Source organism: Acipenser ruthenus, chromosome 4 (assembly GCF_902713425.1).
Source record: "Acipenser ruthenus chromosome 4, fAciRut3.2 maternal haplotype, whole genome shotgun sequence".
In the NCBI taxonomy this organism is placed as follows: Eukaryota; Metazoa; Chordata; class Actinopteri; order Acipenseriformes; family Acipenseridae; genus Acipenser; species Acipenser ruthenus.
This window is the reverse complement of record NC_081192.1, coordinates 86,665,204-86,688,593: the sequence shown is the minus strand read 5'-3', so window position 1 is coordinate 86,688,593 and position 23,390 is coordinate 86,665,204. Positions and strand designations below refer to the sequence as shown.

At 42.7% G+C, this 23,390-nt stretch overlaps 1 protein-coding gene across 1 annotated transcript; it reads right to left on the bottom strand.

Annotated features, from left to right (window-relative positions):
- Nucleotides 1–1,470: 1,470 nt before the first annotated feature.
- On the bottom strand, nt 1,471–23,185 carry dhx30 (DEAH (Asp-Glu-Ala-His) box helicase 30). The gene is made up of 20 exons (XM_033998845.3): nt 22,761–23,185; nt 21,318–21,445; nt 20,836–20,946; nt 19,206–19,459; nt 18,131–18,239; nt 17,631–17,780; nt 17,192–17,344; nt 15,657–16,121; nt 14,071–14,433; nt 13,565–13,637; nt 11,544–11,648; nt 11,129–11,304; nt 9,438–9,644; nt 8,952–9,033; nt 8,274–8,467; nt 7,817–7,976; nt 5,991–6,148; nt 4,259–4,362; nt 3,662–3,801; nt 1,471–2,813 (listed from the first exon to the last, which is right to left on the bottom strand). Exons 1-20 carry the CDS (start codon nt 22,951–22,953, stop codon nt 2,584–2,586), a joined length of 3,555 nt encoding a protein of 1,184 aa, XP_033854736.2. The 5' UTR covers nt 22,954–23,185; the 3' UTR covers nt 1,471–2,583.
- Nucleotides 23,186–23,390: the final 205 nt, after the last annotated feature.

Sequence of the window (23,390 nt, the reverse complement as noted above, 5' to 3'; positions counted from 1 at the left end):
GCTGCTGTAAATCGTGTTTAGCAGCGTAAAGCCTGATTTTACTGCGTATGTAAAGAATGGTGTTCACATGGTGTTCTGCACCCGCTATCAAATTTGCACTTTGACATCATTAATCCATTAAAATTATACTGAAACACATTCAAATGAAGAAAAGAGCATGGAATTAGACAGGGTGTGGAAACTAAGCGGGCGCAAACATAATAATGATGTAAGGATTTTGCCGTACACTTAGGCAATTGCTGACCCTCCAAAAACTTTACACCTCTTCTACAAGGTGCAAACCATTGTAGAAGCCAGTAATTAAGAGCTGTATAAAAGCACACACCTGCAGAGACCTGTCATTGGCTTCAGGATGGCTGCTGTGGTACACTTCCTGATGCGGCGACACTTAGCTCTTGTTGAGGAGAGGCAGGAACACGTTCAGAGAAGGGCAAGACAAAGACGACCCCGCATATTCAATCCCAGGGTCACTGTTCGGAATGCTGGAGGATGCGGTGCTAAAGTGTTATTATCTCACTCTGCAGGTTATCCTTGACCTAATAGCTTAATTGAGGGATAAGCTAGATCCCAGCCTCAATCTAGGGACCACTATCTCTGCCCATGTGAAAGTGCTGTGTTATCTGCACTACTTAACCTCTGGTTCCTTTCAGACCACAGTTGGAACGCCTGGAGGTATAGCCCAATCCACCTTTTCCAGAGTGCTAGGCAAATTTCTGGATGTCATGGTAAAAAGGGCAGGCCGATACATATCATTTCCTAAGGATACCAGCATAACTGAGGTTGGCTGAGGCTCTTTTTCATGCTGAGTGCCATCAGCCGTAAGGACTCTCCGCTCCTTTTAAGAAAACTTATTTTCCGTGCACCAAGAGGACTTTGCTGCCCTTCCTCTGACATTGTTTTTGGTTTATATTTTCGTGCTCCACAAATGTCATACAGCGACTACTGCTCTCTGTGCTCCTAACACTGCAAGTGCGGCCACTAACTAGACTGATGCACTCATCGAGATCATTATTTGTCTGTGTTGATTAATTTGCATTGCTCTTAAGCTTCCATAGGGCACAGTTCAAAATAATTGCCAAGCTACAATGCAATTAGAATTTTGCATCTGGACTGCGCTGCACCTATCCTTACATCACTGCCAAATTAATGCATAGTATTTATTTTAGCCCCAAGCCCACAGTGTAGATTTACTATTCTAAATGACCAGAAGGGCATTGACCACCACAACAATGAGAGTCAATGCAAAGGCCTCATAAACAAACTTATGTATATACAGTATAAACAAACATGTATATATACAGTACATGTGTGTATCACTGTGATTGGTGCTTTAAAAAGAATAATGCCACTTTAACCAGTTATATGTTTTTCTCATCATGTGCTGCAAAAGAATCACATTTGTACTTACTGTACATGCTCAAAGACAAAACTAAGAGACCATCCTTATGAGAAGCTGAAGAAAAAAACAAATAATGGAATAAATATTTATTTTAAACCTCATTTTCACGTCATTCTGATACAGAACAAAGGTCTCTGCACGCTCTTCAACAGACAGAACACAGCTCCTTTCTGTTGCTAAGGCAATCAGATCCAGAGACCTCAACTCCCAGCATGCTCTCTGGCAGTCAGTAAGCAGCCGATAAGAATACGCAACGCCAGTCCATGGGTTGCGTGAATAATGCCAGATTCTGTTCCAACAAAGTACATTCGACAGTCCCTGCCTTGGTGAGTGCTAATCACTCTGCACATCAAGCAACATTACCGTAACATGGCCTGGAATTAAAAACTGGGACTACTACTGCCGCCCATATAACTGGAGTCGAAGTCATGGGTAATGGGTTTATCTAGTCATGTTGTTGATGCTGAAATCATTGGGCTCCTTCAACACCCAATTTGACTACGTTTTTAGATCAATCAGCTGTGAGGAATCAGACGAGCACTCATAGGTTGAATGGCCTTCTCGTTAGCTGACGGAGAAGGCTTTTTTTGGCACATTCCTGTTTCGTTTCTCTATAAACAGAAATGTCTCCTGTTATGAAAAACAGGAGACATTTCTTGAGGGACTTAAATAATTAATTATAACATGGCACAGAAAAAGTTGCCCTATTAATTTCAAAACAGATCTGATGTCACAGCAGCATGCTTTTAATAGAAGCCTCAATTCAGATCTAAGCGCCTCTGGATCAACAGCTTTTAAAAGTGAATTTTCACTGCTGTTAAGAACATAATTAAGTTTACAAACGAGAGGAGGTAATTTAGCCCATCAATGCTCATCCGGTTCCTAGTGGCTGATTAAGTTTTGGGATAAAAGGACACCAATGATTCTGAGTCAACAACATGACTAGGTAACCCACTCCCAAGTCCACTTAACTCCCAACTGTGTCCTCTTGGCTTGGTTTCTGTGCTGCACTCAAAGTATTAGGGTTAATTTTGTCAACACCTTTTAAGATTTTAGACTTCAATCAAGTCCCCCCCTAATTCTTCTTTGTTCCTGGCTAAATGGATCCTTCAGCCTATCGTCATGGGTCATATTCTGGGGCTAAAGGACTTCAAGCCACTTCATTTAGATATTCAGTAAGGCAGTCACTCTGGCACCGTGCTGCAGTTCAGCAGATCCACCAACAGGGCGAGCAGTTCCCCATGCTGCTGCTGCTCAGACTCCGGTATCTCGGGCAGCTCCTGCTGAAGGCAGCGCTCCACCATGCTCTGCAAGGAGAGACGGAAATCCCGGAGAACCGCCCAGGTCTCCGGAGCAAACTCCAGCTTCACCAGGTCAGTGTCAGACAGGGACACCACTGTGCTTCCTCCAGACTCTGCAGCAGAAGACAGGGAGACAGACAGAGAAAGGGTTGAGTGTTAGGGGTGTAATGATACACTAATCTCATGATACGACATGCGGCTGCGATACAGTATGTACCACGATACATGCGATGGTCCTGATTGGCTACTTGTAGGACGCATAATAAGATCAAATAATCATTTCATGATGGACCATTTGTTAAAATACAAAGATGTAATAAAAGGTTAAAAGGAGTGTAAGTATCCATACCCACTATAAGACTATAATTCTTCATTCAACAACCACTTGTTGATCTACAATGAGCTATGTTGAGGTTTTGTTCTTGTATCACGATACATACCTCTATTACAATATGATATCTCATGTAAAGAAAGTATCACAACTCATTGATACGCAATGAATCGTTACACCCCTGTTGCATGTAAAGTGTTAAACCACATTCAAAGACTGGATATAAAGTCTAGTGTGGGTATGGAATGGGGTACGTAGCCATTTTGTTGATGCTGAATCATTGGGATCCTTTAAGATCCAACTTGACATCCTTTTATTTCATAATTACATAGGAGTTAAACACTGACAGAAAAGAAGCAGAATCTTACACAATGTTAAAGTTAATCAAGTCTGGATGTGTTCGACCGCAGCAAGAGTGCTTGCAAGGCCCCGATTATTAGACAATCTTGCACACCCTGTCATGGCTTGTTGCTTAAATGTTATACTGAGAGGGTAATTTGTGCCGGATTGCACTGGCTCCCAGATTTATTTACTGTAAATCAAGATCAGGACATGGTCTGGAAACAACGCCATCACTCTTCCTTGATAAGGTACTGGTAACACTGCAGAAAGCAGGGCTGGGGGGGCTACCTTGCTCCCTGACATTGCAGTGAGGAAGCAGCAGGAGAGACAGGGGGTGGACCATGGAGGTGTCCCGGACAAACACGTTCCCGTTGGACTTGGCGGCTGTGAAGAACGTCAACCAGCGACTGGGAAACTCCTCCTCTGCCCTGGGAGGGGGGGGGGGAGAAAGAGAAAACAGGGAAATATAAAGTGCAGTCAGGCAAAGAGATATTCCCATCCCTGAGAATGCTTGTATAAGACTCCCACTGCATAGCAGTTTGATCCATTCCTGGTTTCACTACGAGTTTAATAAGACACACCTGAGCTTGTTATACACTCTGGCTAATCAAGCTTGTAGTAGAACCTGGAATGGCAAAACTGCTATGCAATAAGAGTCTTATTACCATCCCTGATTCTTTTAGCAACCATTTGGGTCAAAAGGTAGACTATTATTGTCATTATAATAATTTATTTATTCTACTTAAAACATGTACAACAAATATTAACATACTGGTACATAACATACGCTGAATATTAGTTCTCTATTACCCCAAAAAGTTAATTCTGAGCTCAGCTTTAGTTTATCATTTTGACTCTGAGTGTCTCTGAGTAATGCTGACTCACCGGTTCACAGTGGATCGGTGCAGGAGTACTGGGCCGCTCCGGGTCCGATACACGAGGCTATCGGATTTGAATTTACCCTGCTTCGTCACTTTCCCACGCTTAACCTGTGTGCGAGAAACATACAATAATTTTTTTTTATTTGTTGTAGGTCTAGTGAAAATAAAGTTTTAAATTAATTTCAAATAAGCTATTTATTTATTACCCATTGGGACCAAGGCCTCATTTATAAAGTACGGCTTCTGATTTTCGGTTTTAACCGATAAAAACCGATAAAACACTCCCAATGCAAAAAAAAAAAAATCGGTGTATAGCCAATAAACAACGGAAAACCACTGGAAATGGTTAATCAATTCACGTTGACCACCTCTTTCCCATTAAAAAATAAAACCTACTACAAAAAAATACATTACCCAGTGCAGCTGGGCAATGTCCCTCTTCCTGACTTGTATCTATCATTGATTAGTTCTGAATACTTTAAACCCACCCCAACTACTGTGTGACAGCACATTCCTACATTTCTATTGGAGACTCTGCTTGCAGGATTTAAAACGAGATTACAATCAGGAATGGAGGCTTGTTAGCGGGATTTAATGGTGTATTACAGTTAAGATACGGAGGATTTAAAACAGAATTGTGGCAAAATGTAAAAAAAAATGCCTACACACAAAAACCCCAGAAGAATGTGCCCGTGACCATAGGGATTTAGTTGTGGAAGACAGTAAAGAAAGAAGCTACAACTTAAGTGTGCAAGTACTGTCGAGTTACTATACATATTGTGACAGAAAAAAAAACGCCCAAGCATTTTGGAAAGTAACCCAAACAATAATTTCATACAGTATATAAAAAGCGAAAGCCTCAAAAAAAAAAAAAAAAATAATACATTTATATAAAACTCAAATAGCTAAAAATAAGCACCGAAAAATTAATAAAAACCAAAAAACAGGAGCCCTATTTATAAGGCAGTCCAGAAAATTAAAAAGACCAAATCACAAAACACAATAAAACACGTGGTTCAAATTTAAAAATGGCAGATTACAGAGGTTAAAGGGACAGAATAAATAAGATCTATTTATTAAATGTGGACTGAAGGAGAAGCATTGACAGGAGGTTCAAAGCAATTCTCAAATAACATACTATAATGGAAACAGTTCCACGTCTTCGGGAGTTGATATGCAAAAGATAATTCTTCCATGCATGTTATTATACATTATTATATGTAAGGGTAACAAATAGAGTACATACCGAACGTGCACATTTTTTTTTATTTGGGTCTCAGGCTGTGACAGGTAGAGCAACATATTCAGCAGCAGGTTCTGCTGATTTCTCCATCTCTCAACATCATCTGCAATCTCTTTCCATCTTTGATTTGGTTGAAATCGTTACTCTGACAGCACCTTTTTTTCGGAGGAATGTTTCCCTTGTGTGTATTTACTACAGGAGAACGCAACGCATAGTTTCTGCTTCTCAAACTGGTTGAGCAGCATTCTGTCTTCTGGTTTCCAGTTTGCTGTTTTTTGTGTAGGCTTGACTGGATCTCAAGACTCTGGTTGCTATGCCTGCACTTTGTGAGTCCTCTGTCTGACTGCTCAGAAAGAAGACGCGATCATTGCAATACAAATTCCAATAAAAAATAAATTATGAATCTTTACCATTTTTATTGTATGGCACAGTATCATACGATGGGAACAAATCACAGCTCATGTAACACAGGTCACAGGAGGCAGTGCTTTACCTGGATGAGGTTGGGGTACAGACCGGCCAGCAGCACCCCCTTTACCAGCTCCTCCTCCCGGCTGTACTGGTTACACTGGGAGAACTGGCGGGTGCAGTCAGAGGACTCCGACACCAGGAAGGAATCATAGACGTTCTCACTAAACTGCTGGATCAGCCCTGCAACAAGGAGACAATAGGATTATAGTACCGTGAAACAAAAACACTTCATGCAATTTCATTACAGTGGTAAACTTCACAAGCTGCTGTAACGATTCTCCTCCTAGCGGCTGAGGAGTTAATAACGTCAGCAAAAAGACCTGTACTTACCTCTCGACTCCAGAGCTTGCTCTTTATTTGAATGGTAAGGCATTCATCATTGAACCATATGGTTTGTGGTTTGTGTCCAGCCCTTGTTTTAACATTCAATTCAATGGGCTGAGATGCCAATTACTCTACATACCCTACATTATAAAACAGCCGGACACTGCTCTCAGTAACGGAACAGCACATAATGAAAGATGACACCTTATGCCATGGACTCTCAAGCCCTGCTCTCAAAGTTAAGAGGACTTGTTTCAGACAAAAGTAAATAAATAAAGTAACTTCTAGTAGAATAGTGATAATGGCTTTGCTGTGTGTGTTCCTCAGTAATAATGAAACACTCTCGTTTAAATAACTTAAATTATTGACTCGTGAGTTCCATTGCTACCTCCTAACACGCCACAGCAATGGCATGATCCCTTAAATAATGTCCAACCATGTAGTGGCAATGTCATCAAATGAAATAGGTCAGATCTTGTATATTTCAGCTGTCAGATTTAATGTGTGCATTTGTGTCTGTATATCCTCCATAAGATGATAGCTTACAGCATTAGAAGCAACACAAAAGCAATCAGCAACAATTCAACTCAAAACCTACCACACACAGTCTTAAAAACCTTGTTCAGTAAATGAACCAGGATTAGTATACATTTTACATACTAGATCCATTAAAAAGAAAAGGTACTGTAAGAAGCATTTTGTGTAGCTAAAACTAAGATTTATGGAATTCTTGATAGCCACAATAATGGTAAAAGTATAGCAAAGTGTATTAAGGCATGGTGAAAGCAAGGTAAAGCATAGGAAAGCATTGTAAAGAACTGCAAGGCAGGGTGAAGCATATTAACCCTTTCAGGACCAAGCATTTTTCAGCAAGATGCTCCCCCAGGACCAGGCGTTTTTTGACTGTAGTTGACTCTCTTCCTATAAAAATTCCCTAAAAATATTTTTTTTACAGTAGCATCTTGCAAATGGTGTCCTTTTTTCAGAACACTCTGGGGAACATTTTAAAGTACTTCCGAAACCATATGAATGTTTTGCTTTTTTTCAACACAATATTTCATTTTTTGTTTGATTTTTTGGTTTTAAGTTAAGTCATTTTTATTATCTATTCTGCTTAGAGATACATGTATAAAAATGCATTATTCTAATGACCCGAGGGACCTTACAATACTTCCTGAAAGTTTTCTTGAAAAATATTGATGGTTTGGGCAGATTACAAGACATTGTTTATAAGTCAAATACATCAGATTTAACGTGTTCCCCCTTTTTTTTATTAGCTCTAATCAAGTTTCTGTGATGTTTTGTTTCTGCTTTTGTCTCTTCCTGGCCGCTCTTTAGACACTAAATGCCCCTCGATCCCGGTCCTTAAAGGGTTAATAAACATTGCAAACCAGGGTTATCTATGGTAAATGCATAGTATAACTATGGAAAAGGCATAGCAAAAGTGCAAAAACACCATGCTAAACTTTTATAAGGGAATACAGTGCTTACTGCCAACAGTATAACAATAACCCCCCTGCTGACCGTGTATAAAACGCAGGCTGATCCCATATAGCATGTTCTCCTCCAGGTATTTCTGACGCGACGCAGCGTTCCTCTCCTGAAGCACTCTCCTCCAGCCATCCACCGCACGCACGAACACCAGGTGGTCACTCCGGCTCTCTCCATTCAGCCTGGCTTTTGCCTGGATGGAGAGAGAACAATATTACAGACTGCAGTCGGTCCTTCAATAAGAGAGAGACATACCCCGATAGAGACTGCAGCACTGCCCTACTATATAAAAGACACATAAACCATGATTGAGACTGCATCCTTTTATATAGGACACAGATACACAGATGCACACATTTTCTGGCAATTAAACAAAAGCAGCCATTTGGCAGAAGGTAACTGGTCTGACCACTGTAACTGACCCACTCCGTCCTCTACTCCCCACCCCATCCTCTTGGCCCTCTCTCCCTATCCCTGCCCTTTGACTGACCCCTGAGACCTCGGCCCGGTTCTTCAGGCTGCTCTGGAATGGGTCGCGGGTCAGACAGGCCACGATGGTGAGCAGAGGCAGCAGGCAGCGGAAGATGGCCGCGAGGACGATGGCCTTGGCGAGGCGCGGGTCAGTGGAGATGTGAGACAAGCGTTGGCCCAGAGCTGTAAGCTGCTCGCTGGCGTCCAGCACGCCTGGAAGACAAGACAGCAGTGAGAGACAGGGCACAGAGGACTAAACACAACGAGAGGAGGCCACTCGGCACATCAGTGCTCGTCCGGTTACTAGTAGCTCAGCCAACTCAAAACTTTGTCATGTGGGGTCCTAAAGGATCCCAGTGATTCAGCATCAACAGCATCATCAACCTATCTTTGTAGCTCGTTCCTTTAAGTCCTGGAAATAGTCTGGTTTCTGTTTGATGGACTCTCTCCAGGGCCACAATGTCCTTTTGGTAATGTAGTGACCAGAATTGAAGACAGTATTCTAAGTGCAGTCTTACCAGTGCATTGTACAACCTCCTCACAGCCCTTTGATTTGTATTCTACACTTCTGACTATCTACCCAAGCATTGTTTTGTTTTTTTAATTGCTGCCCCACACTGAACCAACAGCCAGGACACACTCACGTAACAGCAGTGCCCCCAATGAAATTGTTTAGAAAAATTCAATAAACACTTACCGATTTCCCGCAAGTTTTGGACGGCCTCCATCACTGCTTTCCTGTCAGGACTGTCTAAAGCTTGGGAGAGGAAGTCTGTAGCCTAGGGATCAGAGGAATGAATGGGTTAATGTCTGACTGTGGTGCTTAAAGGTGGGACACCTTCAGACCACTTCCTAACTAAATACAGTGGGCCGTAAATTTTAAAAGACCTGTTTATAGGAATTTACAGGTCATTATGATTAATTAAATCAGATTTGCAGTTCATGAAACTATTTCTCAACAGTTTTAGAAGGATGGTTAGAATAATTAATTATCACTTTTCAAAGCAAATCTTAGAGAAGGTTTATATATACTTTTTAAAAAACTAAAAATATTACTTAATACTTTTAATCTTTATGAATAGGGTCCAGCATCTCCTCTCTGGTATATAAAAAGCAAGAGCAGCAGTGTGCTTCCCTGAGATGAAACTCAGAGGAACACTCTCCCCCTCCCTCCCTCTCTCACCATGCTCTCCGGGCTGTGAATCTTGCACTGCAGCACCAGGTTCTCCAGGGGTGTTCTCAGGATTTCGGGGACAGGGAACGTCTCCATAGCTTCCAGACGTCGCCGGGGTACCAGGTGGTAGGAATGTCCGGGCTGACATCTCCCTGCTCGCCCCCGCCGCTGGGTCATGTTGGAGCGCGAGATCCACACTGTGTCCAGACATGACACCTGTCAGAGCGCAGAGCAGGGAATGAACACAAGACACGGATCAGGAAAATGATCTCATCATATTGAGAATCTGTCAGAAATGTTGTAGCTGATTGGTTAAAAAAATTAAGTCAAGTTGGGACTTGAATGACCCCAATGATTCAGCATCAAAAACATGGCTAGGTAACCCATTCCATACCCTCAACACTGTAAAGTGTCACCTACCCTCTGTCCTAAGTCTATCTCCACCTAATTTAAAACTGTGTGTCCGCTGGTTCCGATTTCTGTGCTGTGCTTAAAGTATCAGTTAGAGTTTACTTTGTCAACTCCTTGAAGATTTTAAAGACTTCAATCAAATACCCCCCTAATTCTTTTTTGCTCTAAACAGGATGGATTCAGTACTTTCAACCTGTCTTCGTTGCTCATTCCTTTAACCCCTGGGGTTAGTCTGGTAGCTCTTAGTTGGTGGACTCTAGTTACACCCCAGGGAATTACGCAATTATGCGCCTGCGTAATTTTACTCATAAAACGTATCACCACGCATAGGCGCATAATATTAAATTATATCACAGTTAAGAGAATGATAGAGAAAAATACTGGTTCAGGATAAAGAGAATATTGATTGATTTTGCCAGAAAATGGCACAACAAAGCTCCCACGTTGCAAATATATCAGCAAAAGAGAGAGTAAAATATTTTCTTTGTTTTGCTTTGTACACTGTGAAGGTGGCACCCGATGCGATCCACTCTCTACCGCCAGGGGAAATTGACATCAACTTGTTTTGGTCATAGACAGCTGACTGTTTTCCTAATTTGAAAACATTAGCTTTCAGATACATAAATGCAGTAACAAATACAGCTGATGCCGAGTGCAGCAACTCGCTGTATAATCTCGTCCTGTTTGATAGGAGGCGTTCTCTTTCGGAAGACAAACTGAAAAAGCTGGTGTTCCTTTATTTCAATCTTGGCAATTTAGAAAGACTTCTACTTCTTGTTTTTTTTTGTTTATTTTTTAAACTTATGCTAGTATTTTGATATCCAGTACGAGAGAAGAACCCAATACAATTATTTTGTTACTTTGCACATACTTGTACAGAGATACTGCATAATTTTGCATAATCTTGATTTTTTCTGTGCATAATTCCCTGGGGTGTATCTAGTAGTAGTTCACAAGGATTGCAAGATACAGACAGGGTGGCAGGTCTGTTATTTACCTTGCAGTAAGCAGGGGTGTAACACATCATCGTGGATCCAAGAACAAATGCACAACATTGCTATTTGTTCACCAAGTGGTTCTTGAATGAAGTGTGTTATATAGTTGGTATGAATACATACTCTCCCTAACTCTTGTCTTAACAAAATTGTCCCTCAATAAATCATCATTTGATCTTATTATGCATTATACAAGCATCTCATCAGGACCATCACATGTATCCGTGACTCATTTCGTATCGCAACCTGCATATCGTGACCATGGAGTATCGTTACATCCCGAACAGTCAGTACCTTGGTCCGCATGTCATAGCGCTGCTCTTTCTGGGCCCCGGTGTCCACCACATGCACAATGTCATCCACGGTAATAGAGGTCTCTGCGATGTTTGTGGCCAGGACAATCTTACGTAAGCCCACCGGGGGGCGCTGGAATATAGCCTGCTGGTCCATCACAGGGAGATTGGAGTGAACTGGACAGGAAAGAGAGGAGAGGGGAAAAGGAGAGGGGGAGAGGATAGGAGAGCTTTAGCACAACTGGTTCAAATTCCACAAACTTCACTTAATGCGCTTGTTTAAAAAAAAAGTAGTTTCTTTACTTGTTTTTACAAAGAGGATCCCCAACTCCCTCGCCCTTCTCCACACTCTCCTCTCCCAGACTTGTCCTTCTCGCACTCCCCTCTCCCCCGTCCCCCTATTCTCTCCCCCTCACCTGGTAAGACGAGCTGCTTCCCGCTCCGGAATGCCAACTTCTCCTCCAGCCTCTGCTGAACTCCTCGGATATCGTGCCAGCCGGGCAGGAAACACAGAATCCCCCCTGGGAAAAAAATGACAGGGATTACCAGGAAATGTAAAAAGCAGAAGGCATTTCTATGTGTTCAAAATCAAACAGACAGATGGAAAGATACTGTGCAGTATCCATTGTAATTTTTTTTTTTTTATATAAATTTAGTTGTTGCCAATTAGTTTTTATTATTTTCTCCCCAATTTGAAATGCCCAATTATTTTTAGGCTCAGCTCACCGCTACCACCCCTGCGCTGACTCGGGAGGGGCGAGGATGAACACACGCTGTCCTCCGAAGCATGTGCCGTCAGCCGCCCGCTTTTTTACACTCTGCAGACTCACCGTGCAGCCGCCTCAGAGCTACAGCGTCGGAGGACAACGCAGCTCTGGGCAGCTTACAGGCAAGCCCGCAGGCGCCCGGTCAGACTACAGGGGTCGCTGGTGCGCGGTGAGCCGAGGACACCCTGGCCGACCTAACCCTCCCTTCCCCAGGGCGACGCTCACCAATTGAGCGCCGCCCCCTGGGAGCTCCCGTCCACGGTCGGCTATGGAATAGCCTGGACTCGAACCGGCGACGTCCAGGCTATAGAGCGCATCCTGCACTCTAGCAAGTGCTTTTACTGGATGCGCCACTCGGGAGCCCCCGTCCATTGTAATTCTTAAATCGTTCCTGTGGTCAAATTAGCACAGTTTAAAAATTACGTAAATGGTGAGAATGAAGGACTGCATGTGAAGCATTTTGACACAAAAGATTGGTGTCTGTGAAAGGAGACTGTGGGTATTCACTGACAGAATGGGAGAAGCACAGGAACTGCTTTTACAATGCCACATAGGTGCCTGAGGTGTACTTACAACATTTACTGTATTGCAGTTGTAGGTGCAGATAGCCACCACTAGGGTACCAGCGATGGTAACTCCTAGTGCAGGGTCGAACAGAACCAAAACCATGTGACTGTAACAGCAATAGTGCAGCACACAGGCGAGAGTACTCCACAAAGAGACACAAAAACTGCAAAATAAATCACAGCTAACAAAAGTTGCCTATAAGTAGCCCAGTGCTGCAGGGTGGTCCTGTACCAGAACTTACCCTGCTGACACAACCTCCTATACTGAAATGGGATGTAAAAATCCCCTAAACCAAACAGTATTGCTAAGAAACCAAACCATAACCCTGGTTATGATTAGATACAGGTCTCTAGATTTAGCCCTTAGCGGTCCATTTATTCAGCGCGTCCGGTCCAATTTATTTTCACACGCGGTTTATTTTATACACTCTGTTTAAAAGTATTTTTTTTCACAGTAAAACAGGTTTAAAAGGCACTGCATATCAACAGAACACTCAGTACTGCATCACCAGCCCCGCACCACCACTTGTTTGCTGTATTTTTCGCATACCTCTTCATAGTCGTGCATACCGATAAATCATCTCCTGATCACTCGTTTTACCACCAAACTCCTCAATAATGCGATCTAAGTCATTATTTTTTTACTATAACATCTCAAAAAGCTCAGCAAATGGCAGTGATATTCTTTGAGCACTGGATGCGGAAGCAGCTATCTTGTTTGTTTATGGCCATGTTATCTCTGTGGTGCCGGGGCTATGTGTATTGCTCAGATCCCCCCCCTTTTTTTTGGCTTCTCTCGGCTTCTATTGGTCTCACTCAGCCATTGAATAGTTTTCTCGGCTTCTTCCGGAGAAAAAACAACTAGGGACCTGTGCTTTACGTCTTTTTGATGATATGTCGGACAGGATCTGGCATCGGACCGGAAAGGGAAAATTGTAATGTCGGAATTGTAATGTCGGCAAAGGGTTAAATAAAAAAAAAAAAGACTAAGTGTTGCTAATTATAAGTGTAGCTGCTACTAATAGGTTCCAATGGGCACGTGACTTATAATGTGTATTTAAAGCCAAGACTGCTCTTGTTGGTAAAGGTTAGCTGGTACTGTACCTGGCTCCCCGTGATTGTCCACATGCTCAATCACATCAGCTACCAGGTCCAGGTCTGGAGAGGGCTCGTCCTCCTGGTGGAAACACAGCAGCACGGTTAGGGATGGTTCAAAGTGAGCTGAACTGAACCCGTCAAGAACCAGAATATGATAAGGTCTACATCCCTGAATCAAAAGCTTGTATTTTAAATGTCTCTGAGAGGCTTCCATAACCAGCAGCCATTTGGGATCAGACCATGGGGGTTGGTTTAGAGCCAAAATGGCTACCAGTTCCCAAACAATTAGTAACAGGTAGAGCTGAGCTATTAAACACCAGAACATTAAAATGACTCCTTTGCTAATTATTTTTCAACTGTGTAAAACCCGAGAAGTTTACCACTATACCACACAGCGAGAGCCTGATTCCTGCGCAGTGCCGCCTCAAACACAGAATACAAAAGAACCGCTCGGGCGCTGCCACAGGTTAGGGATTGCCTTTAAAAGAAGTTTGGTTATCGTAGCCACTCACATCATAGTCCCTGCCTTTGTTTCTGCCCATCATCTCCAGCACCTCTTCCAGGTAATGCTCCTGGACCGGGTGCATGAACCCCGGCACCTTCACCACCTCACAGTTACCGAAGTAGTGTGCAATCCTCTTAAGGTCCCCCGTGGCGCTCATAAGCACTACACGGAGCTGTGGGTTGGCATCCAGCACCCTCCTCAGCAACACTAGCAGGAAGTCAGTGTTCACGTCCCTCTCGTGCACCTCGTCCACCACCACGTGGCTCACGCCCTCCAGCCGCGGGTTGCCCTGCAGCTTCTTTAGCAGGATCCCGACCGTGCAGAAGAGCAGCGCGCCGCCACGGGGGGGCAGGGAGCTCTCCAGACGAACCTGCGGCCCGAAAAAGAACCAGAGAGATTACTGCACTGCACAACTCTCGACAACGTTCAAAACACAAACAATTATGGAAATAAGACTCCTACTGCAATTTTTACTACAAGCTTGATCAGTCACACTGTATGGGTAACAAGCTCAGATGTGTCTTATTAAAATCATCGTAAAAACCAGAAATTGATCAAACTGCTATGCAATGGGAGTCTTACTTCTATCCCTGAAACACACACCGACTTGCAAGCACTCCAGATGAACCTGCAGGCCATAGGAGGGCAGGGGAGCTACAGAAAATAGAGATCACTTTACAACACAGTAGTGCTGTATGAACCAATTATTCGGATTAAGGTCTCCGCAGGTGGTGGTCATTGGTGTTGATTGAGCTAATTTACCATTCCAAGTGAAATAAGTGAACAAACAGCTGCCTGGATTTGTTTGGATTGCCGAGTCTAAAGCCCTGAATACATGAGTAAACATGTTTCCATTTCTATAAACATGTTTGTTTATAGAAATGTTTCTGCAAGCTCCAAAAATGGAAGAAATCCTTATTGCACCGAGTGGTGCTGCCCTATAAGATAGACGTACCATAGTCTTTTATCGTTTTATAGTCTAGTTATTGCAATTTTGTTTGGATCCAGACACTTCTGAGGCGCTGCGGAAGCGTGTAGGACCAAGAATTACTCAAAATGATGCTACAATGTGTCAGAGTACATATATCAATAAAACGATTGATTGTAGCAGGATTCCAAACCATGTCATCTTCTGTAGGATTCACCATCTTTTATAGTCACATGATCAATGTCACCGATTGGTTAAAGGCAAAATGTTTCTCAAAGTAGAACCTCGGTCTGCTCTGGGAAACATGTTTCTGTGTTTTAGATTTTTGCAAGCTCTCCAGATTAACTAGCAGCCCACGTGGAGACGATCATAGAGTTCTCTTCACTACATAACACCACAGCAAAACACACAGCTACCCGTGACCTTCAATACAATGTATTTACGGTGGGCGGTAAAAGCACATGTTTCAACACCATATCTTACTTGCTTTGACCTATTATGAATCCAATCCATCACTTATTATTTTATCTAGAAGAAACATCACATATAATCATTGTAGTTAACTGGTTGTTTGACAGTTTGTTGCTAAAATGTTAAATGCAGTATAAGCTTTTATAAGGGCAAACACACAGATACCCTGCGGTGTGCCGGAGTACAACTCGTACCTGGAACCCTGCATTCCTACGCAGCGCAGGCCCCAGCTCCTGGCCGACACGCTGTGCCACGGACACTGCGCTGATCCTTCGTGGCTGCGTGACCAGGATGTTGCAGTGTGCGCCACGGCCCTGCAGCACGTGGCTTTCCAGGATGAAGCGTGGGATTCGCGTGGTCTTTCCGCAGCCCGTCTCCCCGGCGATGACCGTCACACGGCCGGCCTCCACGGCTGTGACCACGCGCTCCTTGTGAGAGTCCACAGGGAGCTCTTTGAGCGCCTCCCCGACACCCTCTGCCTCCCACTGCCGCAGAAGGGACTGGCTGATCCGCTGCGCTTCCCCCTCAGACAGTGGCGTGTATGACCGGCCTGTGATGGCGTCCGTGATCAACTCTGCCTCCTCCTCCTCCGAGGAGGAGCCCAGGTCCAGAACTGCAGGGCTAGGGAGCAGCGGCGATGATCCACTCTGTACTGGATACTGTCAACAAGAAGAATTCTCTTTAAGTTAACCCTAACTAATAGAAGAGCAGGACAGAAACCAGGGACCTGAGGACATAGTTAGAAATTAAGTGGATTTAAGACAACAGAGTAGGAGACACTCCTTCACACAAAGACAGGGATGGCAATAAGACTCCCATTGCATAGCAGTTTGATTCAATCCTGATTTTACTATGAGTTTTGGAAGACACACCAGAGCTTGTTGTGTAAACACCGTGGCTTATCAAGCTCACAGTAAAACCTGGAATGGTTGAAACTTCTGTATTAGAAATCTTATTTCCACCGCTGCAGAGCTCGTAACCTAATCTCACCAACAGGGGTCAAAATCCAGCATTTATCTTTGATGTGCAGCACACAACACTGCCCGTTACACTCTCCTCCCCTTAACCACAGAGAGTTTTAATGACCCAGTAGACAGGATTTTTATGAGAATGAATGCCCCGCCCATCTGCTTATAACGGTTGCTCTCTTACCCAGAGTACCAGAAGACGATGTTGATTGTGAAAAGTATGCGCTCGTCTAAACCCAAGCTGGGTACAGGCCTAAAACATAAACAAACTCTCTACACTGTAATTGCAGAAATATTGCCAAGCAAATGGTAAATCAAATTAAAGATAATAATAAAAAATAAAAACACACCAATTATATGAAAACAAAGCATGCAAAAGTAATGCATGTGCAAAATATGCATGTCTCCTCATACAGTCCCCGTTTGAAAATGTTGGCCACCAGTCTACAAAGTGATTTGTCCCACCCTGCTCAGGGGTGAGGTCACGACTGTGTCACAGACTCAAAAGAACAGCTTTGGTATAAAGTATTCAGGATTAGGGTCTTTAGGAGGTAAATACCCATTCAGCAATGGTTACGTTTCGTACTTGAAAGGGAACTGCTACAGTATCATGGTAAACTTTTATAAGGGTTCCTACAGCTAGCCGAGGACATTTTAGGGCAATCATCGCAGTCTCTTCTGCGCAGTGGTTAAGACTCTCGCTGACGGAGTGCGCGGTTCCTGGTTCGAGGCCAGCCCCCACCCTGTCACACTAGCCTCACCTTGTTAAGGTATCGCTGGATCCTCTCCTGTAGCTCGGGGGGGACCTCGACGCGGCAGGGTCTCCTCTCACGCTCCCCCTGCTCGCGAATCACATCCAGGTGGTACATGGCGTGAGTCAGGGGGTTGTTGTTCCTGTCGATCAGACCCAGCTCCTGCACAGGTAAGGGAGGAGAGCAGGCAACGTGAATACAGACTACTGGTGTCTACTGTAGGGCTGTTATTTGTTTAGAGTTTAAATGTTTACAAGATAGCTACGTGTTAAAAACTTGACAATTTTGCCTAAATGTTTAACTAGTATCAGAAATATGCAGGCCAAATGTAGGTGTTGGTCTTAGAGTACAGTAGGTGAATTTATTCCATATACAATTAAGTGCATTACCCACTCAATCCCTCACTGTACAGCAGCTATAAAAGTAAATATTGCACACTGTGTCGTACCTTTAACTTCTGACAGGCAAGCGCTGCTGCCCTGTTCTCTGCTTCAGACTTGTTGCGCCCCCTAGCTGTGAAGGTCATGGGGTGAGGCCACTGAACACTCAGCTCGCAGCTCTTAGACTTGCCCCCTCCAGTCCTGTATTTCAAAAAATCCTGAAAAAAAAAGTTGTTTAATATTTATACGCAATCACAGGCAGTTTGAATTGATTTACAAACCATGTTTGATCTTAAATAGATTCATAATATGTAGGGTTAGAAACTCACACTGGCCCTGCACCTAGTCCTGGCTTTCTGAACTACCACCGATTAACATACTTTTCCTTCCCTTGTAGTCGACCCTGTCCCTTCTATCCGTTACTATGTCCAGTCGACCCTGTCTCGTCTATCTGTTACTATGTCCTGTTGATCGTCTCTTCTATCCGTTAATATGTCCTGTCGACCTTGTCTCTCCTATCCTTTATTAGTTGAACCCTTAATCTTTCCCAGGACAGAGAACAACTCACTGCAGTGCTGGAGGTGGAGGTGGCCACCTGGAAGACTTTGACCAGCAGTGCTTTAGGGTTTGGGAAGTGGGTCAGTGCACGCAACCCACTGCCATCATCCTGCCCCTCTCTGGAACGGAGGAAAAATAAGAAAAAGAAACATACATTTATTATTTTCAACCTGCAACACAAGGACATCACAAAAATACTGTGGCTAGCCCTCCTTACACCAGACACGTGGCAAGCAATAGGAATGTAATGATAGACTAATGTCACGATACGATATGTATCGCCGTACATGGGATGGTCCAGATGGGCTACTTTTATGATGCATAATAAAATCATCATTTAATGACTATTTTGTTAAGAGACACAAATTAAATGAGTTAGATTAAATTAAACAAATTAAATGAGTTACATAGTATGTATTCATACCAACTACAAAACACACTTTCAAGAACCACTTGGTGAATTACAATGAACTATGTTGTGCTCTTGGTCTTGTATCACAATACAAATGATACATGCCTCTATTACGATATACTATACATCCCCTAAAAGAAAGTATTACGATTTATCGATACAGGATGAATCATTACACCCCTAGCGAGCAATGAGCATGAGCAATCAATTATAGAATATCATATTGTGGCGCAAAGTGAGCAAGTGAATTTGAAAATGGATTGATTGTAATTTGTAGGCCCAGTCACTTTGGAGCTGAGCAGTCAGCAATCGGTAGTCTCACATTTGTAAAAAGTGAACTGGACAACCAGTTAAGTTAAATGAAAAATACAAAAAGAAACGCCAAAATTAATTGGCGAGCTTTTCGACTAGAAGTATTTCTGAAGTCGGACACATTTGTCATTTAATTTTTAAGTTTCTTTTAGTATTGTTATTAATCTTGTTTTAATTAAATAAATAGCTAATGCTGTTATCCGTGCCTTCACAATTTTTGTCAGTTGGGAGTTTACCGTGCATGAGACGGCACTTACAGCAGAATAAAACTGGAATGTTCCAATATCTGTTTTGACTGACCGAGAGTGTCTTCATGACCTATAATTTATCAAACCCAAGCTGAAATCTCCCCTTCTCCCACCTAATCAGCTCAGTTCTTGTCTGGTTAGTCTGCCTGTCGGTAGGTGTGGAGACCTGCGTTTCTCTCCGAGGGTCCGAGATGAAGTCAGTGACATCCAGCAGCCCCTCCTCTTCCACCTCTCTCCCCGGCTCCCAGCCCCCCTCCTCCTCCTCCTCATCGGTGAGAGATCGGGAGCGAGACGGGACCCTTCCTGCCAGGGTGCGGTACTCCTTCGCTTGGTAGAGCTGATTCTTAGGGCTCAGCAACCCCATCTCCTGGGGCAGTCAGGGAATAAACAAGGTCAGAGGTTCCTTCTCATCCAGCACAGGACTAATGGAAATATGGTATGAGATACCTCTGGTAAAGATGGTTTTAAAAAGTATGTCAGACATAGATGATTTAAAAAGAGTACTTAATAGTTACTTAAAACAATCACAGATGTTCTCATGTACAGTTTAGTTTAGGGCTGCAACGAAGGGTACATTTTGACCTTCAAAGGTTCAGAACACATTACTGAAGGAAGGTTCGAACCTTCGATAGTACTAATTTGCATAATGTACTGGTGACGTCACCATAGCTACTTGTTTATATTTGATTGAAAATCCTATTTTACAGGTAAACCATATAAATGGAATAAAACATTCATATGTAGTTTAAAAATACATTACGTAGAACAGTAATCATGTTTTTATAATTTAAATCAAAATAAAAATACACACTGTTTATTTACACGTAATTGATGCTGCTTGTGAGTAAGCTTGCATGGCAGTAGCACTAACTGCAGCAGACTTAGGCAAAACAAACTTAATTTAACAGTCACCGTTCCAAGCAGGTTATCAGTCACAGTCACTTGTTACTACTATTAAATATTATTATTATTATTATTATTATTATTACCTTTGAACCTTCTAATACAGCGCTAGTTTAGTTTAATAAATACAGTAATCCATCGTGTACCCGACTGCGATGGGACCAGAGTAAGGGCGGATATGTACAAAGTCGGATGAATGAATCCTGTTTTAAATACCATTATACACAGCTGTAACAATTGCTATATTCACACAATTATTGTTTTGAGATTCAGATTTTATTAGGGAGCTCCCCTAAATTCCTTGTTTAGAAAGATACAGGGTATTAATGCTTGTGACAGAGTAGACATCTGCCATGTGGGTGCGTGCATTTGCTGCTGAGTGACAGGCAGGAGACTGAGACAGTGGTTGAAGATGATATGCCTCGCAGGCGAACAGGATTTATTTACATATCAAGTCAACACACTGAACAGCTCACGTGACACTACCAGCAATGGCAGTGCACAGAGCACATACAACACAGTGTATGAAAACTTTAGTAAGATGTACAATATCTGAACTAATCTTCTCTGTTCAATAATAAACTAACGTTGCTGAAGAGGCTGATCATGGTGGATACTTAGCCTATTAGTTTTAACACCATGGTGTGCATTCAATCCATCTAAACAGTGGTGGGTCTGTATACCTTTTCATTTTCAGAAATTATGTCTGAGTCTGAAGTATGAACCAACCTTAATTCTGCTTTCTATCAGGCTTGATCTGACCTTTAACCTCCTCCACTCTTATACCAGAGCTACAATCCTGCACTGAGCTAGCTGTCTATTATTCCAAAGTCAGAATACCTTTAATATTTTACAAGCAGCTGCTGCAGCTCGTCTCTCAGCATCAATCTTCTTAGTCCCAAATCCTTCCACCTCAATCTTTCTCGGCCAGTTCACCTGCAGAGTAGCTTTCTGAAATAGAGAGAGAATGGGGATCAGACCCCACTGGAATGCAGGGACAGTGTGATGTCCTCAGGCAGGCTACACTAGCTAGCTCTGCACACACACACACCCAACCACACACACATGGTACACTCCTACACATGCACACACACAGACTTGATTTATGGACACACAGGCATTTTGCACTAAATACAATACAATACAATATACAACTGTCAAAAAACAATGTAGATCCACTTTTTCACTGCATGGTGTGGATAACATAGAATTATTTTGTTAGTTAAAATCACTTTAAGTGGGTTAAGTGTTTTGTGGTGCAGTTGTATCCACATAGAGCAGTTCACGTCCTTGTTCTTTCAGGGTTCAGCACAGAGACTCACCTTGACATCCCCCTCGGAGCAGCTGTACACAATGAGCTCTTTGAGGTCCGAGACTCCAAGCGCCCGTGAGATCACGTTGTGCAGCAGGTTCTTGGGCTGAGGGAACTCGTTCAGGTGATCCTTGCGGACTGCAGGCGAGAGATAGTAAGATCAGTAGAGCATAAGGGATTATTTTCTTTAGAAATACTAAAAGAAACCCAATAAGTAATGACAATCACTTCTTTCTCAACGTCTTTTTCTTTGCTATGTAACCTGCTGTAACTAGTCCCAGGTTAATGTCCAGTATATGCACACTCAGCATTACAATTACATGGGGAACACTAAGAAATCAAAAAAGAAAAAAATGTACCACTACAATTTAGCACTTTAGAATAATTAAAAATGTAACCACAGCCAAAGATATACATGTCAAATAGAGGTCAGCTGTAGTGTTTATACGGTTGGATGACAATAAAAAAATGTTTAGTCTTTTTTTCATATACATATAAATGTAGCACACAAGTAGTCTCATGCACATTAATTTGATGTTCATAATTTAATGTAGTGCATCATCAAAAAGTAACACTGAGCCCACAAAATGGGGGGGGGGGGGGGGGGGGGGGTTCTGTGACATCATATACCACAAAATGGAATTAACTTTATTTAATTCTGCAGTCATTTTACACTATAGTAACACACTATTAATAACACTCTCAGCCTAACTTTTTAAGTTGGGTTGAGAGTATTTGGGGTTAGGGTCAGGGTTGAACTGGTCAAGAAAAGTATAGAAATGTTTAAAGAGAGGTTTCTTTTTTAAAAACATTTGAAGACCTTATAAACACATTTCGAAAGTAAACTTTTGATCCTGATCTTGTCCTGTGCTTACAGGACTGGAGAACAGTTTACAGGGAAAGAAGCACTTCTTGTTTTAGGTTTTTTTTTTTTTTTTTTTTTTTTTTTTTTTATTACCTGAGCTATATTTCAATAAAGTAGCGGACATTCATAATATAATATAGAAATAAAGTGCATAATCCCAGCCTGAAAAGAACTTCATCATTTGTATTTATCTTAACAACACAAGAGAGACCAAATACAAAGTAGTCATTTTAAAAGGACATGCAAGTTGTGCACACGACATAATACCATTTTCACCACTCTTAGTTTATTTTAAAATCTCTCGACGTTCATTCAAACTGAAAAGAGCTATACAACACAGGTTAACCTTTTTGGAAATGATTTGACCCCTAATCTGTCATCGACAATGTCTGCCTTAGTTCCAGCACCTGAGCAGCGAACATGGTGGTGTCATTATGTTATGTCATCCTGAGCACTCTGAATTCGCAGCAGATGCGAGTCAGTTTAATTTAACAACGTGTATCCATTTCATTAACTCGTATTCCAATAGCTTGAATTAATGTAATTTTTGATACATAGTGCCGAAGTTCACTGTGTCTTTCAACCCACCTCGTCTCATCTCCGCCCCCGCCGCTGCTTTCTCTTCATTCCCGTTCTCAGTACCAAATTGCCTGGACAGCGAGAGCTGGTATCGACTACTCCAAGTCCAACTGGATCTCTCTGTCTTCCCGACCAGACCCAAAATTCCATTAAATTTCCAGCCGGCACGCAGACCCACGGGTATCATACCGGGCGCTGCCATGTTTAAACTCACTAACTCACTCGCCGCTTAGGAAACGCGGTAGCAGGTGAGGACACTTCTCATACAGCGACACCTGCAGTGCCGGAGGGTAGGTGCAGCCTCATGTTACTGTAAAGTAGTCTCGCACCATAAAGTGAATGTCAGTAGCTTTTACTCCGGGGTATCCAACGACACTTAACGTGGGTTAATGTGGATTCGGCAAATGCGGCTGTTCCTGGTGTTGCCATTGAGCACCAGTTGTGCTGTTTCTGCTCCTGATCCTCTTCTCAGCGCTGTAACTCATTTCCTGTTCCTCTGTGCTACTCTCGTGCTGGGTCCTCACTTCAGGGCTGGTGTTGATAGGAACAGTTCCCATAGTCACAGCACTCAGTTCAGTTATTTGCCATGAATTTTGTTCTGGGGGCAGATTTGCCCCGCATCAGATGATTCTTAATGGT